Below are 19,446 nucleotides of genomic sequence, written 5' to 3'. Positions count from 1 at the left end.
AAATTGGCCATTTGAAACCAGGTGCATCTACAAAGATGATCTCTGCAATATTAGGAGGTGCACTCTGACCCCTGAGGTTCCCTCCAATGCTAACGGTCCACAGCCTGAAAAAGTCTCTCGCTCAAGATAAAAGGAAGGAACTAACGGTCCTTCTTGCAGCCTAAAGCACAAACCCAAAACTCAGAATTTTCATCTGATTTTTTTCTGCAACATTACACATTTTTAATTAGATCTCTACATAAAGAAGTTTATAACAATAACATGAAAGCAAAGAAATGTGAAATATTTCACTTGGCTTTTTAGGAAAAATTCATCTAAATTTTAAAAGTCTGAATGCTAGGGTAAATACATTTCTGAAATAGAAAATGTATCCAATGAATCTTAAAGACTGATGAACCCTGATTAAAATCAGATTCCAATATAGCTTTATACATTTTAAAAAAATAACAGATCCTAGACCAAAGCAAAGTGTTCAAAGTGAAAATATACTTATAGGAGACTGTTTCCCTAGTACAAAGGATATGTTTGCTGGAGAAACCACAATTATAAGCTGCTTATTTTTCCTTTCTTCTTGAATTAATTTCCTTAATGCACTTAGAGTGGCAAATTAGGTTTCAAAACCTAAAATCACTTTTCAGTATTTTGCCCTCTTCAGAGTGTCATGAGTAGCTATCTTCCCCACAATTTATCACCCCCCTTATCCCAGAAGAAATAATAATTCTACAATCCTAAAGAAAGGTGGTTAAAGAAAACCACAGCGGCTCAGCTTCGAGGCTTAGTCCCAACTTGGCTGCAGCAGATAGTGAAGTTGTTATTCTTAGATTTACTAGAAGAGCGGTACCTTCTTTCTGAGCAAACTCATATGGCTAAAAATGACATCATCTCCAAGTACAGGCTGCATCCAGCCCCATGGAATACAGCTGACACGTGTGTCCAGGGAGCCCACATTCTCAGCTTCGAGAGACACATCACAAAACTCGAGGCACAGCCCTAAGCGGGGGGCAGGACAGTGAAGGGGGCAGCCCATGGGCCTTGGCTACCCGGGGCGGCTGAACGAGAGTTGGAGGAGGCCCACATCCTCCTAAAGAATGGGGAGGGCCGCCGCTGCTGCAAGCTGTTCCACCCCAGCACATTCTATACGAGTCCATTTCTCAAACTGACATCATGCTTCCTCATTCCTGGACCGAGAATCACAGAGCGCTGGTCTCCCGACCACTCCCCAATGCACTCATCCTCGGCGTTCCCACAGGGTGGCCCAGGGAACATCTGCCGGCCTGGGCCACGAGCACGCCGCTCACCACAAACACGACTCTCCCTCCACGGTTTTGTGATCCAGACCTTTCTATTGAGCTGCTGAACAATTCTATTTTGATTATTTCCTTTCCTTTCTAATTGCCTAAGTTCTCCTTATAAATGTCACAATAACTTCGAAATCCTTTTTTGTGTGTTTCCCTTGACATGGCCTTTGTCCCGCGTGTAGCACGGGCCCCTCCCTCTTCAAGGTCACCCTGGGCTTTCTCTCCTTCCCGTACCTTCTGGACACTCTCGGGACTGTAGCTACCCCACCCCTCTTCTCAGTCTTGCTTTTAGACTCTGTACCAAGAGAAGTGACCAGGACATCCCACCTGGAATCAATTTCAGACCTCTGGAGGAAGACCAGGGATGCTGACAGGCGCCTCACCAGGCCACACCTCTAACCCGGTACCAGTCATGCAGAAGCATCGAAAATCCCAAGACGACAGGAGTTTCTCTGCAGATACAAAACTATTTCCTTCCTTTGGGCTAATTCATTCTCAGTTAAAAAAAAATAATAATAATCTTGGAATTGAAAACACAGGAAACATTTGTGTTTCTTTTCTAATTTATGGCCACACGGGGGGAAAAAGGACCAAAACATTGTAACCAAGTGTCAAATTTCTTATGCAGCCCAGACTAAGTGTTTTTTTAATTCGCACTTCTCACAAGGAGGTGGAGGTGTTTGCACCCACCTGTGCTCTGCCCAGAAGGGCGCAGTTTTTCTGGAAGAGAACTACCACAGCCGGCCCTCCCCCGGCCAAAGAGGTCGGCAAGTGCCAAGGAGGGGAGGGGGCCCCCGAGTGAGGAAAAAAAAGAACTTGTTTATTTGCTTTTAAGTGGGAAGGAAAGTAGCCACAGAGGAGGAAGAAGGGAAGAGGCACTTCCCTCCACGATGAATCAGCGTGGCCAATAGACTTTTAAGGTTGGTGATACCTTGGATGTCCTTTAAGTCACTTGGGTTGTGACAATCTTCAGTAAAGTCCTCACTTCTAATGCAGGCTTGTGGACGGGGCTTTTACGAGAGAACTTGAGGGCATGGTGTCCCACACCTAGGCCAGCCCGGTGAGGTTCTGTCAGCGCCACCGCAGAACCCAGGAGGCCGCGGCACAGTAAGTCTTGGGATTGTCCCGATCTATAGGGAAGATTTTGGGCTCCCACAGTTCTTGTTCAACTGAGAGGGAGTGAGAGAAAAATACAGACTGTTGAGGTGAGAAGGGGCTCAACTGACATCTGTTAAGTTTTCAGTATAGGTGGGTTGCTTTCCATTTCTTTAAAATTAACTTCATTTTTAAAGAAAGATTACACGGTTTGCACTATTTTGTTGTTTTATTTAAATAAAACAATTAGGATCTGTGGGTTAAGTAGTATTTCTTGTCTTCCTAATAAACATGGGCACAATCTGGCCCACAAACAACGACTTACTATTTTGCTTCCAGTAATTTTTACAAATAAAATACACAAGCAACCATGGTATTCTCAAAGGAGCCATAATTATTCATCTTTAAAATAATTCCCTGTATGTTTAGTATTTACCTTTCTCAAAGAGCAGTTTTGTCTTTGGTCATCACAGCCTTCCAAAAATGCCAAACCATTCTTTATTGTTATATAACATGAATCCTCACAAAATGAAAGCTGTACTGTATATATTACAGAGAGAGTCACTTACAGTTGGCAAGTTTTTGTTGTTGTTTTGTTTTTATTTTTTTATTTTTATTTTTTTTGAGACAGGGTCTTGCTCTGTTTCCGGGGCTAGAGAGCAGTGGCATCATCACAGCTCACTGCAACCTCAAACTCCTGGGCTCGAGCGGTCCTCCCACCTCAGCCTCCCAAAGCACTGGGATTTCAGGTTTGAGCCCCTGTGCCTGGCCATCTTGATGAAAAACTTTTAAAGGTTACACTGAGATTGCCAGCTAAGTAATCTAAATGACAATTTATGACACCACTTGGGCTGACTGGAATCCACTATATCACAAACCCTCATTTTAGCTAGAAGCTGTTGCATTCTCACTGAGTATTACAACTATTTTCAAAGACGATGCATATGTATGTCATAATTTCCATTTTAAAATTACAAGACATGGGTAGTTGTTCAAATTTATGGTCTCCATGACTGAAAATTGAAAACCAAACTCAGCTCATGTGATTCTTAACAATGAGGAAGGAAAGACAAGCTAAAAACACAGGCTCTCTCACCCATTCATTCGGCAATAGCAGGCATCCTTGGGGTGCCTACCAGGTGGTACACAGGTGCCACACGATGGCCTTCCTTGAGCCATCAGTATCCAGTACGGAACAACCACACTTACACGTACGCTGTATAGACAGTAAACGTATAACCCTATTATCAATCACAACCATCACTCTACTAGACCCAGCCCAGCCAAAGATCAGTTATATCAGACAAGACCCAAACGTTTCTCTAATTCTCGGTTACCTTGAATATAAACTAGGATTTATAATATGTGCCCTTCTGCCCCCCAGATATTAAAAGAATAATTGTAGATAAGAGCTATAAAAGCATCTTGAAATAATAAGCTTTATGTAAGTGAAATGTAGATATTGTGTAGTTACCAGAAGGCAAAAATTTGCAATAAGACTAAAAATTTGAGTTCCTTCAATAATAGCAGACTCTACTGCCCATGGGAAGGATTACGGTTAATTTCCAACTATCAGGTGATGAATGATGAGGTCCTGATTGTCTTGTGGATAAAAGTGATCCTGCCATAACTGTCGAATGACAGGCCATGAACTAATTTGCCTTCTTTTGCAACACACGGTCCTTTCTATCAATACCCTTAACAGAGGACCACACAGCACGACCACACAGAGCACTCACCAGTGACAAAAAGGACCATGACAGCACGCCCACACCCCTCAGCTTCGCCCGCTCACATGCACTCGCACTCATTGCTGGGTTAACATTTGGAGGCACAGCTCTGATGGTGTCTCTGCTCAAAGCCTTCCACGACTGCCCTCTGCCTGAACCATAAAGCCCAAACTCCCAACCATGGTGTAATGGGCTGAACTAACCCCTAGCCCCTCAGAATGTGACTTTGTTTGACGATAGGGTCTTTACAAAGGTAATCAAGTTAACATGAGGTCATTATGGTGGGTTCTACTCCAGTATGACTCATGTCCTTATAAAAAGGGGCAACTTGGACAGACAGGTGTGCATAGAGGGAAGGTGACAGGAAGAGACACAGGGAGATGGCCATCTACAAGCCGAGGAGAGTGGTCTGGAACAGATCGGAGGAACCAGCCCTGCCGACACCTTAATTTGCTGTTCCCTGCAGACGTCCCTTCATGTCCCACCTCTAGGTCCTTGCTCGTGTAGATTCTTGGCTTATGGTGACCTTGGCCTTCTCCACATCTGCATATATTAAGGTAGAACCTCCCCTCAAAGCCCTGCTGAGATGTCACTTCTTGCAAACAAGTTCTCAGATTCCTCCTGGCTGGAAATAATTTCTTCCACCTCTGAACATTCTCAGGCCTGTGTGTTTCCCTTATTGCAATTCTCATTCCTGCCTTTCATATTGTAATTATTTCTGTTTATGTCTCATTTCACCTACTGAATGTGAACTTCTGGAGGGCAAGAGAGGGTTCCATGCTGTATACCCATGGGGCCTAGATCTGGGCCAGACGTAGGCCTTGCACAAAATATTTGTTTAATGAAAATGAGTAACCAACAGTCTTCAAATAATAAGTCTTTCAACCCAATTGAGCTTTCTGCCTGTTCAAAATGATTTATGCTAATTGTGCTTTTTTTTTTTTTTTTTTTTTTTGGAGCGACAGGTCGCCCAGGCTGGAGTGCAGTGGTGTCATCATAGATCACTGCAGCCTCAAACTCCTGGACTTGAGCTATCCTCCTGCCTTAGCCTCCCAAGGAGCTGGGACTACAGGCACATCCCACAGCACCCTGCTGATTTTTCTATTTTTTGTAGAGATGGGATCTTGCTCTTGCTCAGGCTGGACCAAACTCCTGAGCTCAAGCAATCCCCCCATATTGGCCTCCCAAAGTGCTAGGATTATGCATCCTTGATCGAACATTTTCCAGGGCTATAAATGTGACATGTTTCTTACTCTATCCTGGCTTTATCTGGTGTTCTGCATGTGTTAGGTATTTATCATCTCAGTTGTTCTTCAGAAAATCAGAGAACTAAAGTTATCATAGTATAAATGATTCTCTTCACTCTGGATTTCACCATAAACCTTCAGCAACTATGTACAAATGACGGTATACACACACACAGGAATACACTCAGTGATAAAAAGTCATCAACTCCTGCCACATACTGCAACATGGATGAATCTCAAAACAACTATGCTCGGTGAAAGGAGCCAGACCAAAAAAGAGTACCTCCTGGATGACTCTATTTAGATAAAACTCTAGAAAATGCAAATTCATCTATAGTGATGGAAGTCAGATCAGCAGTTTCTAGGGCAAAGGGTGTGGGGAGGACCTGGAGGGAGGGACTGAGTACCAAGGGGCGTGAGGAAACTTTTGGGCATGATGGACTTGTTCTAGATCAACAGTCCCCAACCTTCTTGGCACCAGGGATCAGTTTCATGAAAGACAATTTTTCCATGGGTGAGGGGGATGGTTTCAGGGTGATTCAAGCACATTACATTTATTATGCAGTCAAACCTCTCTGCTAATGATAATCTGTATTTGTAGCCGTTCCCCAGTGCTAGCATCACCACCTCAGCTCCGTCTCGGATCATCAGGCATTAGATTCTCATAAGGAGCCACAACTTAGATCCCGAGCATGCGAAGTTTACAGTAGCGTTTGTGTTCCTATGAGAATCTAACGCTGCTGCTGATCTGACAGGAGGTGGAGCTTATGCGGTGATGCCAGCCATGGGCAGCAGCTGTAAATACAGATGAAGTTTCACTTTCACACCTCACCTTCTGCTGTGCAGCCCTGTTCCCAACAGGCCACCGACCAGCACCGGTCCACGGCCTGGGGGTTGGGGATGACAGGTCTAGATTGTGATGTTGGCTTCACTGGTATATACATGTCCAAATATTAAATTATACAACTTCAAAGATGTACAGTTTATGCAAACTATGCCTCAATAAAGCTCAATAGTTTTTAAACTATATATTTCTACATTAGGGTCTTTTAAAATCTCTTCAGGTCTAAAGAAAGCAAAGTGCCAGAGGGTCTTGTCTTGACGGCCCAATAATACATTTCAATTAAGCAAAAACTAAAATCAGCATCATTAAGCCTTTTTCAGAGTTTCAAAATGAGGATTTAACTAGAGTTGAGCTTTTTATGTGTGTGTGTGTGTGTGTGTGTGTGCGCTTTAATGTATCAGATTACTCTTTAGACACACAACCAGTTGTTTTTGCTTATTGGGACCTCAGGCCTAATACTGACTTTTGTACTTTTAAGGGTTTAGGATGGATAATTAAGGAAGACAGTCTAAACAGGATTTTTTTAAATAACTGCCTTCAAATTTCCATTTCGTGTATAATAACACAAAACATCAAAGGTATATATTAGCATTTTGAAAATACAACAAAAAGTGACTATGCATTGGGATTGTTTTCCAGTAATGATTGTGACAAGGAGTGTTTAGAAGGTGCCTTGCCATCTGGTTCAGGAAACAAGCCACAAGGGTATTTCTGCTTTCCCTCCTGCACTGCCAGTGAGATGATCTGTGCTTTTTCTTGCCAGTTATTTTCTGCTGTGATGCGACAGAATGACTCTCCAATATCTTGCGTGTGGCCAGAAGATGACGCAACGTGTTGTGACAGGAAAGGAGTTCTTCGCCTGCCGGGACGGTTCCGGGACCTTGTCCTGGAAGTTTGCTGCCCCAGCTGAAAGATCTCCAAGTTAGGAAGGAGACACCTGACACATAAACCAGGCTGAATACTGTCAGCACAGCAGGCTGAATTCAAGATTCTGGAATGTTCCATATGCTAGGAAAGGCTTTGTCAATGCCTCCCTGCCCAAGTCCTTCATTCAGACAGCATGTGAGAGCTCTTGGCTTGAGCACTAACGTGAGCCAGAGAAATGCTTTTATGGAGAAAAGCTCTCCCTGTTGAGGGCTGGATTGCAAAACTCACCCCACGCCCTGAGTTCTGTTGCAATCACCCCCACAGCTTTTGTCATCCGTGTTCAAGATATGTGGAAAAGCTTCAGTTAGCAGAAAAACAAGTAGCATTTTCCCCACTATGGTTCAGAAAACATTTTTAGGTTCTTCTCTTATTGTCCCCTGACAACATCCCTGTTGAGCAGATGCAGGGAGACAACTCCAAGCAAGAGGGAAACATCTAGAACCTTGTTGTATTGATATAATGGACTGAGAGTAAGTCTCCATAAAAGATAACCCAATTAAGCCCACACATCAGACAGAACCTGTACAATCACAAATGTGCACAGAGATGAGAAAAGTTAGGAAGGAGCTGAGATGTCTCAGCAAATTCTCTTTCATCAAAATGATCTGCTTGAGAAGGCTTCGCCTACACTGTTTTTTTCTTAACCAAATTTCTTTTAACCAAATGCATAATAAAATACATTGTCCTGAAAGGCTGACACTGCAAAGAATTTTTAGGCGTATTCCCTCATCTTCTAATATTTTCTTAGGTGGGGGAAAAAAATAATAAAATTAGCCTGGCCCTTCTGGGTCCTACATGACACACCCAGAAAAGTTTGCTTCCACAGCATTTTCAAACCAGGAATTTGGTTCCTTTGAACCCTCCCTACTTTTTTTTCAGCACCCATCACCACTTTAAAACAGGAAGGAAAAAAGAAAACTTACTGGGGAGTTCAGTTTTAATCATTTCATTATTTTTCCTTCGATGAACTGCTGCCATGTTGAAAACTACCAGGGCCCTCCCTGGACTCTCCCAGGAACATTGTGCTTTGTGGGGCGAACATCTTCAGCTACGTCACCTTTTCAAGGGTTCACTGTTATTTTTAAGCCAAGAAAACTGCTTCATCAAGGATGGAAACAGTCAATTCTGAGTAGTAAAAAAGTCATGTAATCAACAATAAATCAGAACATTTGTGTGACAGACTGGATGTAATGTCAACACTGGCATAGTTTATCTATTTTACTTTTTTTTAAAAAAAAAAAAAAAAACCAACAACAACAAAAAAGGGTCTCGCTGTATCGCCCAGGCTGGTCTTGAACTCCTGGCCTCAAGAGGTTCTCCTGCCTCAGCCTCCTGAGTAGCTGGGGCTTCAGGTGTGTGCAGCCGCACCTGGCACTGTCAGGTTATAAAACCCAGGACGTGAAGCGCTGTGGAACTACTGGATGCAGTACCCGCTGCATTAGTCACACTCAGCAAACATTAGTAGCATCTTGATACTATCCACATGAGGAAGAGGTTTTTTCCCTAAAACTCAAGAATTAAAGCAACGCGTTAGCAGCTGGGTAAAGAAAGATCACCTGGGGATCAGCACTAGTTCAGCACTCCTCACGGCAGCATCCTCCATCCGGGCTAACCGGTCTGCCCTGCCTCGCTCGGGCTCTCAAACACCTGCAGAAGCAGCAAGAAAGGCCCACGGACAACCGCAGCATTGACCTTAAGTCAACCATGGTCGCTCACATGCAGTCCCTAAAGACATTGCACTGCTGGCTCGGCTTCCAGTGCAATCTCTAGGAGTTTCACTTAATTAAAAAAAAAGGGTTTTTTTTTTTTTTTTTAAGAAACAAGGTGTCATTATGTTGTCCAGGCTAGACTTGAACTCCTGGGCTCAAGTGATCCTCCCAAGTAGTGGATGGGGCTAGAGGTGTGTGTTACCACTCCCAGCTGAGTTTCACTTAATTTTTTAAAGTTAATCTTAACCATGTTATCTTAACTATTATCTTAGTTCACTGAATTTAGCTGTTTTGCTCAGCATTTCGGCCTTTCTCCAGCGTGTCGGTAAGCATTAACTTGCAACCCGAGGGCTTCAAAGACGAGACCACCTGTGAGGCAACGACATCCCCAACAGAAAGCTGTGAGCGTTCGCCACACATTCGTGCTACGTTACCTTCCGTCAGTGTGACAGTGTGACGGCGCAGGTTTTGAAACTTGTCAGCTGTGCTGGTTCCCTCACTCGGGCCTCCTCCCCGCAATCCCATACTGCACCCAGGAGGGAAATGTGCTGCGAAGGGGCTAAGCGACTTGCCTAAGGTCACATGGCTCCAGGCAGGGAGAGCTCAGGCTGGAAACCAAGTTTTCTATCGCCTCTCTGCAGAGCACACGGGCCACACCCAGCTGGGATGGAGCCACCCCAGGGACGCCCGAGCCTGCTATCCTGCCATCAGTTAGCGCCTCTACAACCTGCCCTGCCCACGTCCCCTTTTCTGGCTACTCGGGAGTTTAACTCAAGTACCACGTGCCAGTGTGGGTGGGCTAGATCAACGGAGGAAGACCAATCAGTGGGAATAAAACAGGTTTTAACAAGAAGCAAACTCTTTTGCTTAAGGCCATACCTCTGTTTGAATCCTATTAACTGTTCTCTAAGGTAAGAAAGGTAGAAAATGTAGCCTGTAAGTACAAAGTGGCTCCTCTCCGACCCCAGTCTCTGCCCTACCTAATCTCCTGGCTGAGCTTGTGACGAGAACAAGATAATGAGTATGGACATGTTCTGGAAACATCGAAAGGCTCTACCATCTCATCTACTAGGAACCTGGGGAGGAGAGGAACAAAAGAAACAGGAAACTTGAAGAGAAGGTCTGAAGATTCCAGGCAGGCAGCACAAGATACAGCCCCAGAGGGTGATGAAGACGGACACCCAAAGGAAACTCCATAGCCACAGCCGCGGCACAGGGACTGGGCGCCTGCGACTCCAGCCTCCGTGCAGGGGTCTCCGACGCCAGCCCGGCCTTCCCAGCTGACTCAAGTCACCTTCCATACCAAGGGGCAAGGCTCCCAACAGCCACTTGATAGCAAAAGTTTTGCTTAAACATTGAAGGTAAAAATAATTCCCCCAGAGCTATACACAAAAGGCACTTCTGAATTAAATGGAATTCTGTCCCTGGAGATGTATCACAGAAAACATAAAATTGACTCTAGAACAGTTGTCCCCAACCTTTTTGGCACCAGAGACTGTTTTCATGGAAGACAATTTGTCCATGGGCCAGGGAGGGGACGATGGTTTTGGGATGAGTCAAGCGTATTACATTTGTTGTACACTTTATTTCTATTATTGTTACATTGTAATATATAATGAAATAGTTATACAACTCACCATAGGTAGGGGACCCCTGCTCTAGAAGACGTGGGTCCTCATTTTTTCCCCCAACTTTAAGTGTTCCGTGTGGGTTTTTTAAGCCACTTGTCCTGGCTGAGATTGCACCCTAAGAGACTTCTCTTCCAGCGGATGACCATCTGCCCCGGAATCTGGGAGGACCGGCGTGCCCTGGAACTCCACTCAAGAACTGACACCTGCTGCCACTCCGTGCTTTATCTCAGCAGCGCAGGCTCTGCGTGTGGGCACCGCCCCAAACCCTCCCCCAGCTAATAAGATTTTATTCTTAAAGAGCTAATAGGAAAAACTCCACCAAGATACAACACCGGCTAAGAGGGGGTGGGGCAGGGTATGGGTAGACGCTGATAAGCCCGAGACAGTTTGTGGTGTGAGAAAGTAGAAAACTTCAGGCCCCCTAGAGCCTCAGCCCTAAGTCAAGAGGCAAAGCGAATGCGGAGGGAATAATCCTGCCACACATCTGGGGTCCCTGGACGTCCTCACCAACATGCAGCTGCCCTGCGGACAGGACGCCTCCAAATACCTCAGATGCCAACAGCCATGATTTGTGACTATTTGGAAGCATGGATGATGCATGAAAGAAAACAATGCCTAGTCCAAGAAAGAGAAGAAAGGTCGCTGTTTCCTACCAGCCATACCCCCAAACACGACCCACGGGGTAAAGGAGACCATAGGAAATGTCAGGTCCCATCACACACGCGCACACCAGGGTGCTCATCCTAGGCTGTGGGTTTGGACTGCAAGGGGCTACGGGGGTGGGAGCAGAAAGAGCCTCAGGCTTGGAAATAACAGGCCTGGATTTGGATGAAGGCTCTGCTACTTCCTCACTACTTGCCCTCCTGTAAAATGGGGACAATGACCCCAGTGGGTTGCTGTAAAGATGGAAGATAATGAACGGAAAGGGGTTCACATTACATCACATCACATTATATATGTGTAATTGTATCACATTGGGTCACATCACATCATATTATTACGATACACTCCAAGGAGATATTCCCACCCAAGTCAGCCTCAATTTCAAGGTTGTCGACTGGTCCAATACCCCATAGAAAGAATTCCAGATCACTGTGATTCCCATGTCTTCCAAAATCTGTCCCTAAAGCCAGCCCATGACCAAGAAGGAAGCTTTCCACATGCACATGCTGCTCCAGAGACCCCAGATTCAGAGGCCGGGTCCCGCTGCCTTGACAGGCTACCTGCTGGGACCCACCCAAGGGCTACATAGGTGGCGGAGTCTACCAAACTGGCCAACTGCCAATGGCTTTTATGATTAATCAGAAAAATTCCTCAATACAATGAAATTTTAAGAGATTTGACTTTCTTAATATAGAAGTATAAAGACAATTATCTTAGGAGGGGGGAAAATCCTTAGGTTCACCTTGAGAATTAGGACTAAATGGAAAACACCTACCATGCAGTTATAAGCAATTTAGAGGCCATGTACAGCTGCCCCTTCCGGGCCCCTCCTTACTCACTTACAGGGATAATTCCCCTTCCTTCCTGCTCCTCCTTAGGTCCTGTCCACCCTCAGGAATTAGCTAAGGGAAGACAAATCATTTTCTGTTGAAGCAGTCATGCACCTGCAGGATCCAGAACCCTCCATACATCTAGTGCCTGTGCACCAGAGAGAGACAGAGACAGGGACAGAGACAGAGAGAACGAGAAGAGATCCTTAATTCTGAATTCCTAAGTGATGGCAATTCTTCATGGGAGACAAGAATTATTAATGTGCAATTCTTTACACGCAAGAATGGCATCACTAACTCACAACCCTTAGGGCAAGGGCTTGAGATTGTTTTTCAGGAAGCCCTTAACAGCATTCCCCTGTGACAAGTTTCACGGTGGTGGCTGAGCTCAGGGGTGTGTGTGGAAGTCCCGAAATGGTCAAGCTTATTGGCCCAGACAGTTACATTCAGCCTCTCTCGCCTCTCTAATATCACCCTTTAAACAACTGGCCTAACAACCCAAACAGTCACATCGGCCAGTGTTTCATGAGAATAAGCAAACAAACTGTACAGCATGGTGGACAGGGTGGGAAGTGATGAAGTCCACCACATCGCAGCAAAATGACCCACATGGAGAGAGGCTGGGCACACGCACATGCACACACAGACACACACAAACCTGTGTCAACACTCGTGTGTGGGTACTGCCTTCCATGAAAGAGGATGTGAATGTTCTTAACAGCTGAGTACCGTGCAATCACTAAAATAAACAAACGAACGCATTCTTCACTGCTCAGGGACAGAGGGTCCACGAAGGCCAATAGCCCTGGACTGGGAGGCGGCTCAGTCGCTTACTGTCACATGACCACAGGCAAGCGAGGCAGTGGCTCATCTCTGCTCCCTCACTGGTCAAATGGAGACAATGCTATTCAACTTGAAGTGTTATTGCAGGAACTAAAGAAACCAATATATGGAATGAAAAGCCCTGCACAGTACCTAGCACATAGAAGGTACTTTGTAGTGTCGGAAAAGTGATTACTTGAAATGCCTACATATCACACAAAACTCCCTCTGCTCTTGGTTTCACATACCAATATCCAAATTCACACCCTGGCATCTAAGGCTCTTCACACACGCAAACGGAGCATCATCGTCTGATCCTTCTGACCACGCACCCCTGAGGACTCACCACAGCCCAGGGGGCTGTCGGGGTCCAGTGACGTGGCCCGTGTAAAACTCTTCCTCCTCTTGTTTGTACGAGCACCTGCATCAAACCCCCGCTTCCCGCGGATTTCCCTCCGTCCCAGGGCACACAGAGTCTCTCCCTGTGGCTTCTTCACTTCTGTCCTGAAATAGACAGTTTTCTCTCTCTTTTCTTGCTTGGCTACCATCTAACTCCCTTTTCCTACCAAAGCCTTTGAAACACCTGGGTATTTCCTGGATGACTGGGTTTCCTTACGACCCTCTCCCTTAATGTCACACAAATTACAGTGTCCGTCCTCCACTGTCCTGAATGGTCTCTTTCTACAGTAGCCATTGCTTCCTGTAGCTGAACCCCTGGCCCTTCTGGAGCTGCAGCCTCCAGAACTTCTCCTGGGTCTCTAAGATGGGGTTTCCTCCCCCACCATCAATCACAAAACAGGCTGACCTGATAATACCTGCGAATTGACTCAGGTTCCTGGATTCATCAGAAACAACTGAGAAATTCCAGGTGAAACAACCACTCCTCCGGTTTGCGTATAAAAAGAAGGTTTCTCCCCTTGTCTTCATTCATCCACTAATCTTCAAAATTTAGGAAACCTTTTGTAGTTGAAAAATAGGGTAAACCATTCCTTTCCTATCCCTAAAGAAACTGAAAAAGGTCCAGACTGAATTCACTGCTGAAGCTAATTTCAAAATTTTCAGATTGATCAGACAAAAGTCTGTATTTTTTAAATTTCACATTTATAATGCGGCACTTAACATGTAAAAAACAGGCTAGGGCGCACGCTTGTAATCCTTTGGAAAGGCCAAGGCGGGAGGATCACTTGAGCCCAGGAGTTCAAGACCAGCCTGGTCATGAAGCCGGACTGCATCTCTACAAAAAATAAAAATTAGCCAGACATGGTGGCACATACCTGTAGTCTCAGCTACTTGGGAGGCTGAGGCAAGAGGATCGCTTGAACCCAGGAGTTTGAGGTTGCAGAGAGCTACGATAATGCCAGCTGCACTCTAGCCCGGGGCAACAGAGTAAGACTCCATCACCGCCCCCCAAAATAAATAGATAGATAGATAGTAAAAATTAAAAAATGTGGCTGGGCATGGTGGCTCACGCCTGTAATCTTAGGGCTCTGGAAGGCCGAGGTGGAAGATCGTTTGAGCTCAGGGGTTAGAGACCAGCCTGGGCAACAGTGAGACCCCATCTCTACAAAAATAGAAAACTTAGCCAGGTGTGGTGGTACCTGCCTATAGTCCAGCTACTCGGGAGGCTGAGCCAGGACTGCTTGAGCCCCGGTGTTTGAGGTTGCAGTGGGCTATGATGATACCACTGCACTTCAGCCCGAGCAACAGAATAAGACCCTGTCCCAGGAAAAAGAAAAGTAAAAAATACACTTGAATTGTTTACATGGTTATTATTGAAGAGAAATACCCAGGTCACTTATTTTGGTTTTAATAAAACAACAGAAATATCTGTCATTTTTTATAGCAATTCTGTTGTCCTCCTCACTGGATGGCAAAAATACACTCCAGCTGCCTTTCAGGAACCTGCTGATCTGCAAGTGATTCGCTCCTGACAACCAAGTTTCACTGAATTTTGGTCAAATACAACAATTGAATCATTATTTTGTTTTCCAAGCAGCTAACATAATTTGAGAGAATGAAAACAAACCATCTTTTAAATGAAAAGCATTACCTCTCAAAATGAAAAATTCAATTATCTCTGAGTTGTCACAGTAAGTATTAAGGTTCTAGCAAACCACAAAATGTAGCTCTTGTATAAAACAAATGACATATTCCTGACTAATAATTCAATTCCAATTTTCAACAAATCCATTGAAACTGTGCTGAATACTTATAGTTCATGTCTCTACCACCATGTAAAATTTCTGTAGACTGTGGGCTCTTACCCACCAGAGATTAAGGTGGGATGACAGTATTGTATCTCTCTGACAATTTATCCAACTCAAAGTGACAGCCATGCATTCGATTTCAGCCTTCTCTTCTGTGTATTAGAGAGTGGGGATCTCTCTAAGTTTCTGTTTGTTTTGTTTTGGTTTTGCCTGGCAGGAATGAGCCATCTGGGTTTGCAGCTGCCCCAGCAGCCCAGGTGGGATGGATCCCGGGACCACTTCTACCCCCAGGGCTGAAGGCTCACCTACTGGCCTCTGGAATAAAGCTTCCTGGAGAATGAATTTCAGTGTGTCCCTTGGTTTTGCCAAAGACAGATCCGCCCGTTGACTATTCTTTGCTGTAATGACAACTGTGCTCTAAGACAAACAACTTATTCTTAGTGGAAAACAATTCATTTCAACCATCACATGTGTTCCCAACAGCCATTTATTCACATCCGCCCATCTTCTGGTATCTGACTTACACAAAAACTCAAAGACTTGCCTGATGACAATTGAATGAGTGTGATGTATTTAATGGCATTTGTACTCCATTGCATCGCTTCCGCTTTTTTTTTAAGATGGTGAAATCTGTATAAGTCCAAAGATGATTAAGTCTTCCCCTTCCTAAATGTCTTTAAGGAACATTATCTCCGGACAACCCCTTAGCGAATCCCCAAAGCTAACTTGGAAAACACACACACTTTTAAACAAATTGTTCCTGAGACTCTTAGTTTAGAGATCTACAACACTGGAAGAGGTCAGTTTTATGGGGACAGAGGGACAAAACTCTCTTGTTTTAGAACACTAGCTAGCCAAACCTCTCAGCTACTCCTACATTTTAAAGTTCTTAACAGTATACATTTTGGAATCTTCTGTGTGCCCCAGAACACACAATATGGATCTAATTAGGTTCAGCTGCCTTATGTTAGTAACAAAATTGAAAGAAAAAAAAAGAGAGAGAGAAGTGGGGGTGGGGGCTTTGTTCATCCTCCCCTATGCCCTGGCGATCCCAAACTCCCCAGTGCGCATCCTCCCTGCTCACTTGGGCAGCACACGCTTCTTAAATACCCCAGCGTGGCTGCAACCCCGCTCAGCGCTCAAACTTTTCAGCTGCTGGGTTTTCACCAGATCTGGAAGAGATTTACAGGAGGGCTGGAGCCCAGCGCTCCAGCCCCTCCCCACCCCCACCGCCCAGGCCCGGGCGCGCCCCGCCCGCTCCCGGCCCCACGACTTACACCAGCGCGGACGGACAGGGCATCTGGTTCCAGGCACAGTTGTACTGAGCCTGAATAAAGCTCTCCCTTCCCTCCAGCACAGAGCAGCTCACGTTCTTGTTCACGATGTAGGCGCACCAGTTCCTGGGGTGAAGGGGAGAGAGGGAGAAGGACACAGTGTAAACCCGAACAATGAGGCTGGGACAGGGGGGACAAGCTGATACAGCAGCACTGGACCGAGCGAGGGTCAGGGCGCCCGTCGCCCCCTGCGGAGGCAGGACCTTGACAAAGCAGACCCCGGAGCGTGCGCGGTGCGCCTTTGGAGAGCGTGCACCTTTACCCGACAAAAGACGGGAAGAAAAAAAAGCACCCACGGTGCCAGGGACTCCTGGAATGCCCGGGAGTTGTTTCGCCCTGCTCTGCGGGACACTCCCTGCGCCCCACGCCCCCGGAGTCAACTTTGCCCCAGGCTCCGGCCGTGGAGCGCACTGCCACCCGGAGGAGGAGTCGCCGGGGGGAGTCCAAACGGGACCCCCAGTTGCCGCTAGTCGCCTTTGGCAGGGCGGCTCCGGGGCCCAGCGGCTGGTCGGGGAGGGGAAGGCGGGGGCCCAGGGCGCTGGGGTTTGGGGCGAGCAAAGGGGCGCGCACTTACTTGTTCCTGGCGCTGGGCCGCGCGGGGTACCCGGGCTGCGGGCCGGCGTGGCACAGCCCCGCGCCGCCCAGGGCCAGCAGCGCCAGCGCCCAGCGCCAGGGCGCGCGGAGCCGGGGCCGCCTCGGCTGCCACATTCTGCGCGCGGCGGTCACGTCCCGCCTGCCGGAGTCCGGAGCGCGGCGGATCCGGGCGAGGAACAGGAGGCTGCAGGCGGCCGGGGCGCCGCCCGGGAAGGCAGGAGGCTCGGGCGTTTCGCGGCCGCCCCCTCCGGCTTGTCGCTCCAACTTCTCCTTTTGCAGCCCCGTGCGCCTTGCACTTCTCGGTCTCTCAATGACGCACAGGTCCCCCCGGGTGCCGCCCTCTTTATTTCACTTCCCTCTGCGAAACGTGACTCTCCCTCCACCACGTCGCCCTGTCTCCGGTCCCCTAGCCTCTCGGCAGGGGGTCTGGGAGTGAGAGAGCCGAAGGGTTTGGGATGAGGGTCTATGTTACAGAATTTCCAATTACTCATTCCTTTGGTCTCTTCCCAGAAGCGGAGCGACTCCGCCTCCCACCTTCCGACGGGCGCGCCCCGGGCCCCTCGGGAGTGGCCGCAGTCGGCGAGGCTGGCGGTCCTCACGTCGTGCCAGGGTGCCGCCCCCGGGGGTGAATGGCGGGGCATCTTTATCAGTCCGGGGCGGGGCCCGTGGGGGCTCGACTCGATTCCCTCCTCCCCTCCGCCTCCGTGGACTCGGGAGAGCCGAGGGGAAAATGAACCCTAGTCCTCGTCTCCACCCGGCACTTACGCATCCGTGTCACAGTTCCCGAGTGAACGCGTGGGCAGCAGCCACGACCCCGCCACTTCCCAACGTCTTCTGCAGCGCGGCGTCAACTCTGTCCTATGCTACACTCGTTTCTGAAAGGTGATCTCACGGCCCCGCTCCCGCTGTCCTCCTCTCAACTTTCTCTTGGAATTAAAGGCGTTCAGTCCTCGCCCTCGCTGCTTAACAGCTCAGACGCTGCTACTCATCTGTCCTGTCTTTCACTGTCTTGCATGTTTTCTGCCTATTCTCGAGTTACCCTAATCTCTGCCAATTTCTTTTGGGGATGAAGGACCCCGAGGAAGAACGTTAAACTCTCAGGGGGCGTTGGGGAGAACTCTGTATTTGGGGTGATCTGCTGCATCTACGGAGCACACTGCCCTGAGGCTGTCTGCAGACTGCGCAGGTAAACTGCCCATCGTGAGCTCCAGGCCATCAGCTGTTATCTGGATAATAAAGCTTTGCTACGTTCCTACGCTATTAAGTGAAGCCATTGGTTCATTTTGTTTCTAATATGCTTTGATGGTGGGGTTGGGCCTCTTGATTTGCAAATGGAAGCAAGAAAATTCCCCAAGTAGCAACTTCACACGAACCAAGCAGAAAATTATGCCATGTATGGGCATCATCTGTCCATGAACTCTCTAAAGGGAAGATCCTGCAAAAATAATGGACTGAAGTCATCCCAGCCTTCAAAAGAGCCACCCTGGGTGGGGGGAGGGGAATCGAAGAAAGGGATAAAAAGCTGTCATTCGTAACCCAATCTGTATATTTCTGTGTGACTTCCCTGTCCTGCCTGTTCTAACACCATTTTGTTCATGAAGAGTCACAAGAAAGACACAGCATAGAAATGACCAAGAGTGAGACAAGGAAAAAAAAAAAAAAGTGGAGGAAACACACAGCTTATGTATGTGCGCAACCAGCAGCTGATAGCTGTAACTCCTCTTTGATCAGGTAGTTCTCAAACTTGACAGTGAATTGAACTGATCAAGTCAAACCTATTTTTTTCCTATTGAATCCAAGTTATGCCAGGAAGTTGTCCAAGAGTTGTCCAAGGACCAACTTTTCATTGTGAGGACCAGAAATACCATATTTAATCAGCTATTGATGGCATTTATTGGTAAATAAATTTTATTCTGACCATCTGTTACAGGCTAGGCATTGTGCAAAAATCCTTAGTGAGCCCAAACTGACATCGGTCCTGTGTTTGCATAGCTCCCGGGCATTCCCGTGCAATGGAGGGTGTTAAAGTTACTGATGGAGAATTAAATGAACCAATATTTATTGCGTGTCTTTCTCTTGACCCGGACCAGTGTGTACTGGCACGGGGCTGTTCTGGGAGGATAGAAGAAGAACTCTTGACTTTCAAGAGGTCACTTTTTAAGTTGAGGCCAAGGGTCCAAGAGACCTTCTTCCCTTTCCATTCTCCAGCCAGGGGAAAAAAGACACGACAAACTCAGGAACCAGAGAACCTTCCATGAGAAACAGGCTTCCCAAGGGTAGAGAGTTTAAGCACATTAAGAAACAGACTAACTGGGCAGGTCGTCTGGTCCCAGACATGAGCAATAACGTGCACGTGACTGGCAGAATGCTGCAAGTGTGAGTCTTTATACGCCGCCAACTACACCCAATGAGCACTTAAAAACTGTCAGTTTTGGGCCGGGCACGGTGGCTCACGCCTGTAATCCTAGCACTCTGGGAGGCCAAGGCGGGCGGATTGCTGGAGCTCAGGAGTTCG

The 19,446-nt window shown here is 47.0% G+C and overlaps 1 protein-coding gene across 1 annotated transcript in view; it reads right to left on the bottom strand.

Annotated features, from left to right (window-relative positions):
* Positions 1–17,045, bottom strand: part of EMILIN2 (elastin microfibril interfacer 2) — a 46,465-nt gene extending 29,420 nt beyond the window's left edge. Inside the window, exons 1-2 of the mRNA XM_069468216.1 lie at positions 16,912–17,045; positions 16,281–16,403 (exon numbers count right to left, since the gene is read on the bottom strand). Coding sequence (XP_069324317.1) covers positions 16,281–16,403; positions 16,912–17,045 — 257 coding nt within the window. The remainder of the gene's footprint in view (positions 1–16,280; positions 16,404–16,911) is intronic.
* Between the last annotated feature and the right edge of the window lie 2,401 nt (positions 17,046–19,446).

This window comes from Eulemur rufifrons, chromosome 5 (genome assembly GCF_041146395.1).
Source record: "Eulemur rufifrons isolate Redbay chromosome 5, OSU_ERuf_1, whole genome shotgun sequence".
Taxonomy (NCBI): domain Eukaryota; kingdom Metazoa; phylum Chordata; class Mammalia; order Primates; family Lemuridae; genus Eulemur; species Eulemur rufifrons.
The sequence above is the reverse complement of the archived record's forward strand: the minus strand, read 5'-3'. Positions and strand labels throughout refer to the sequence as shown.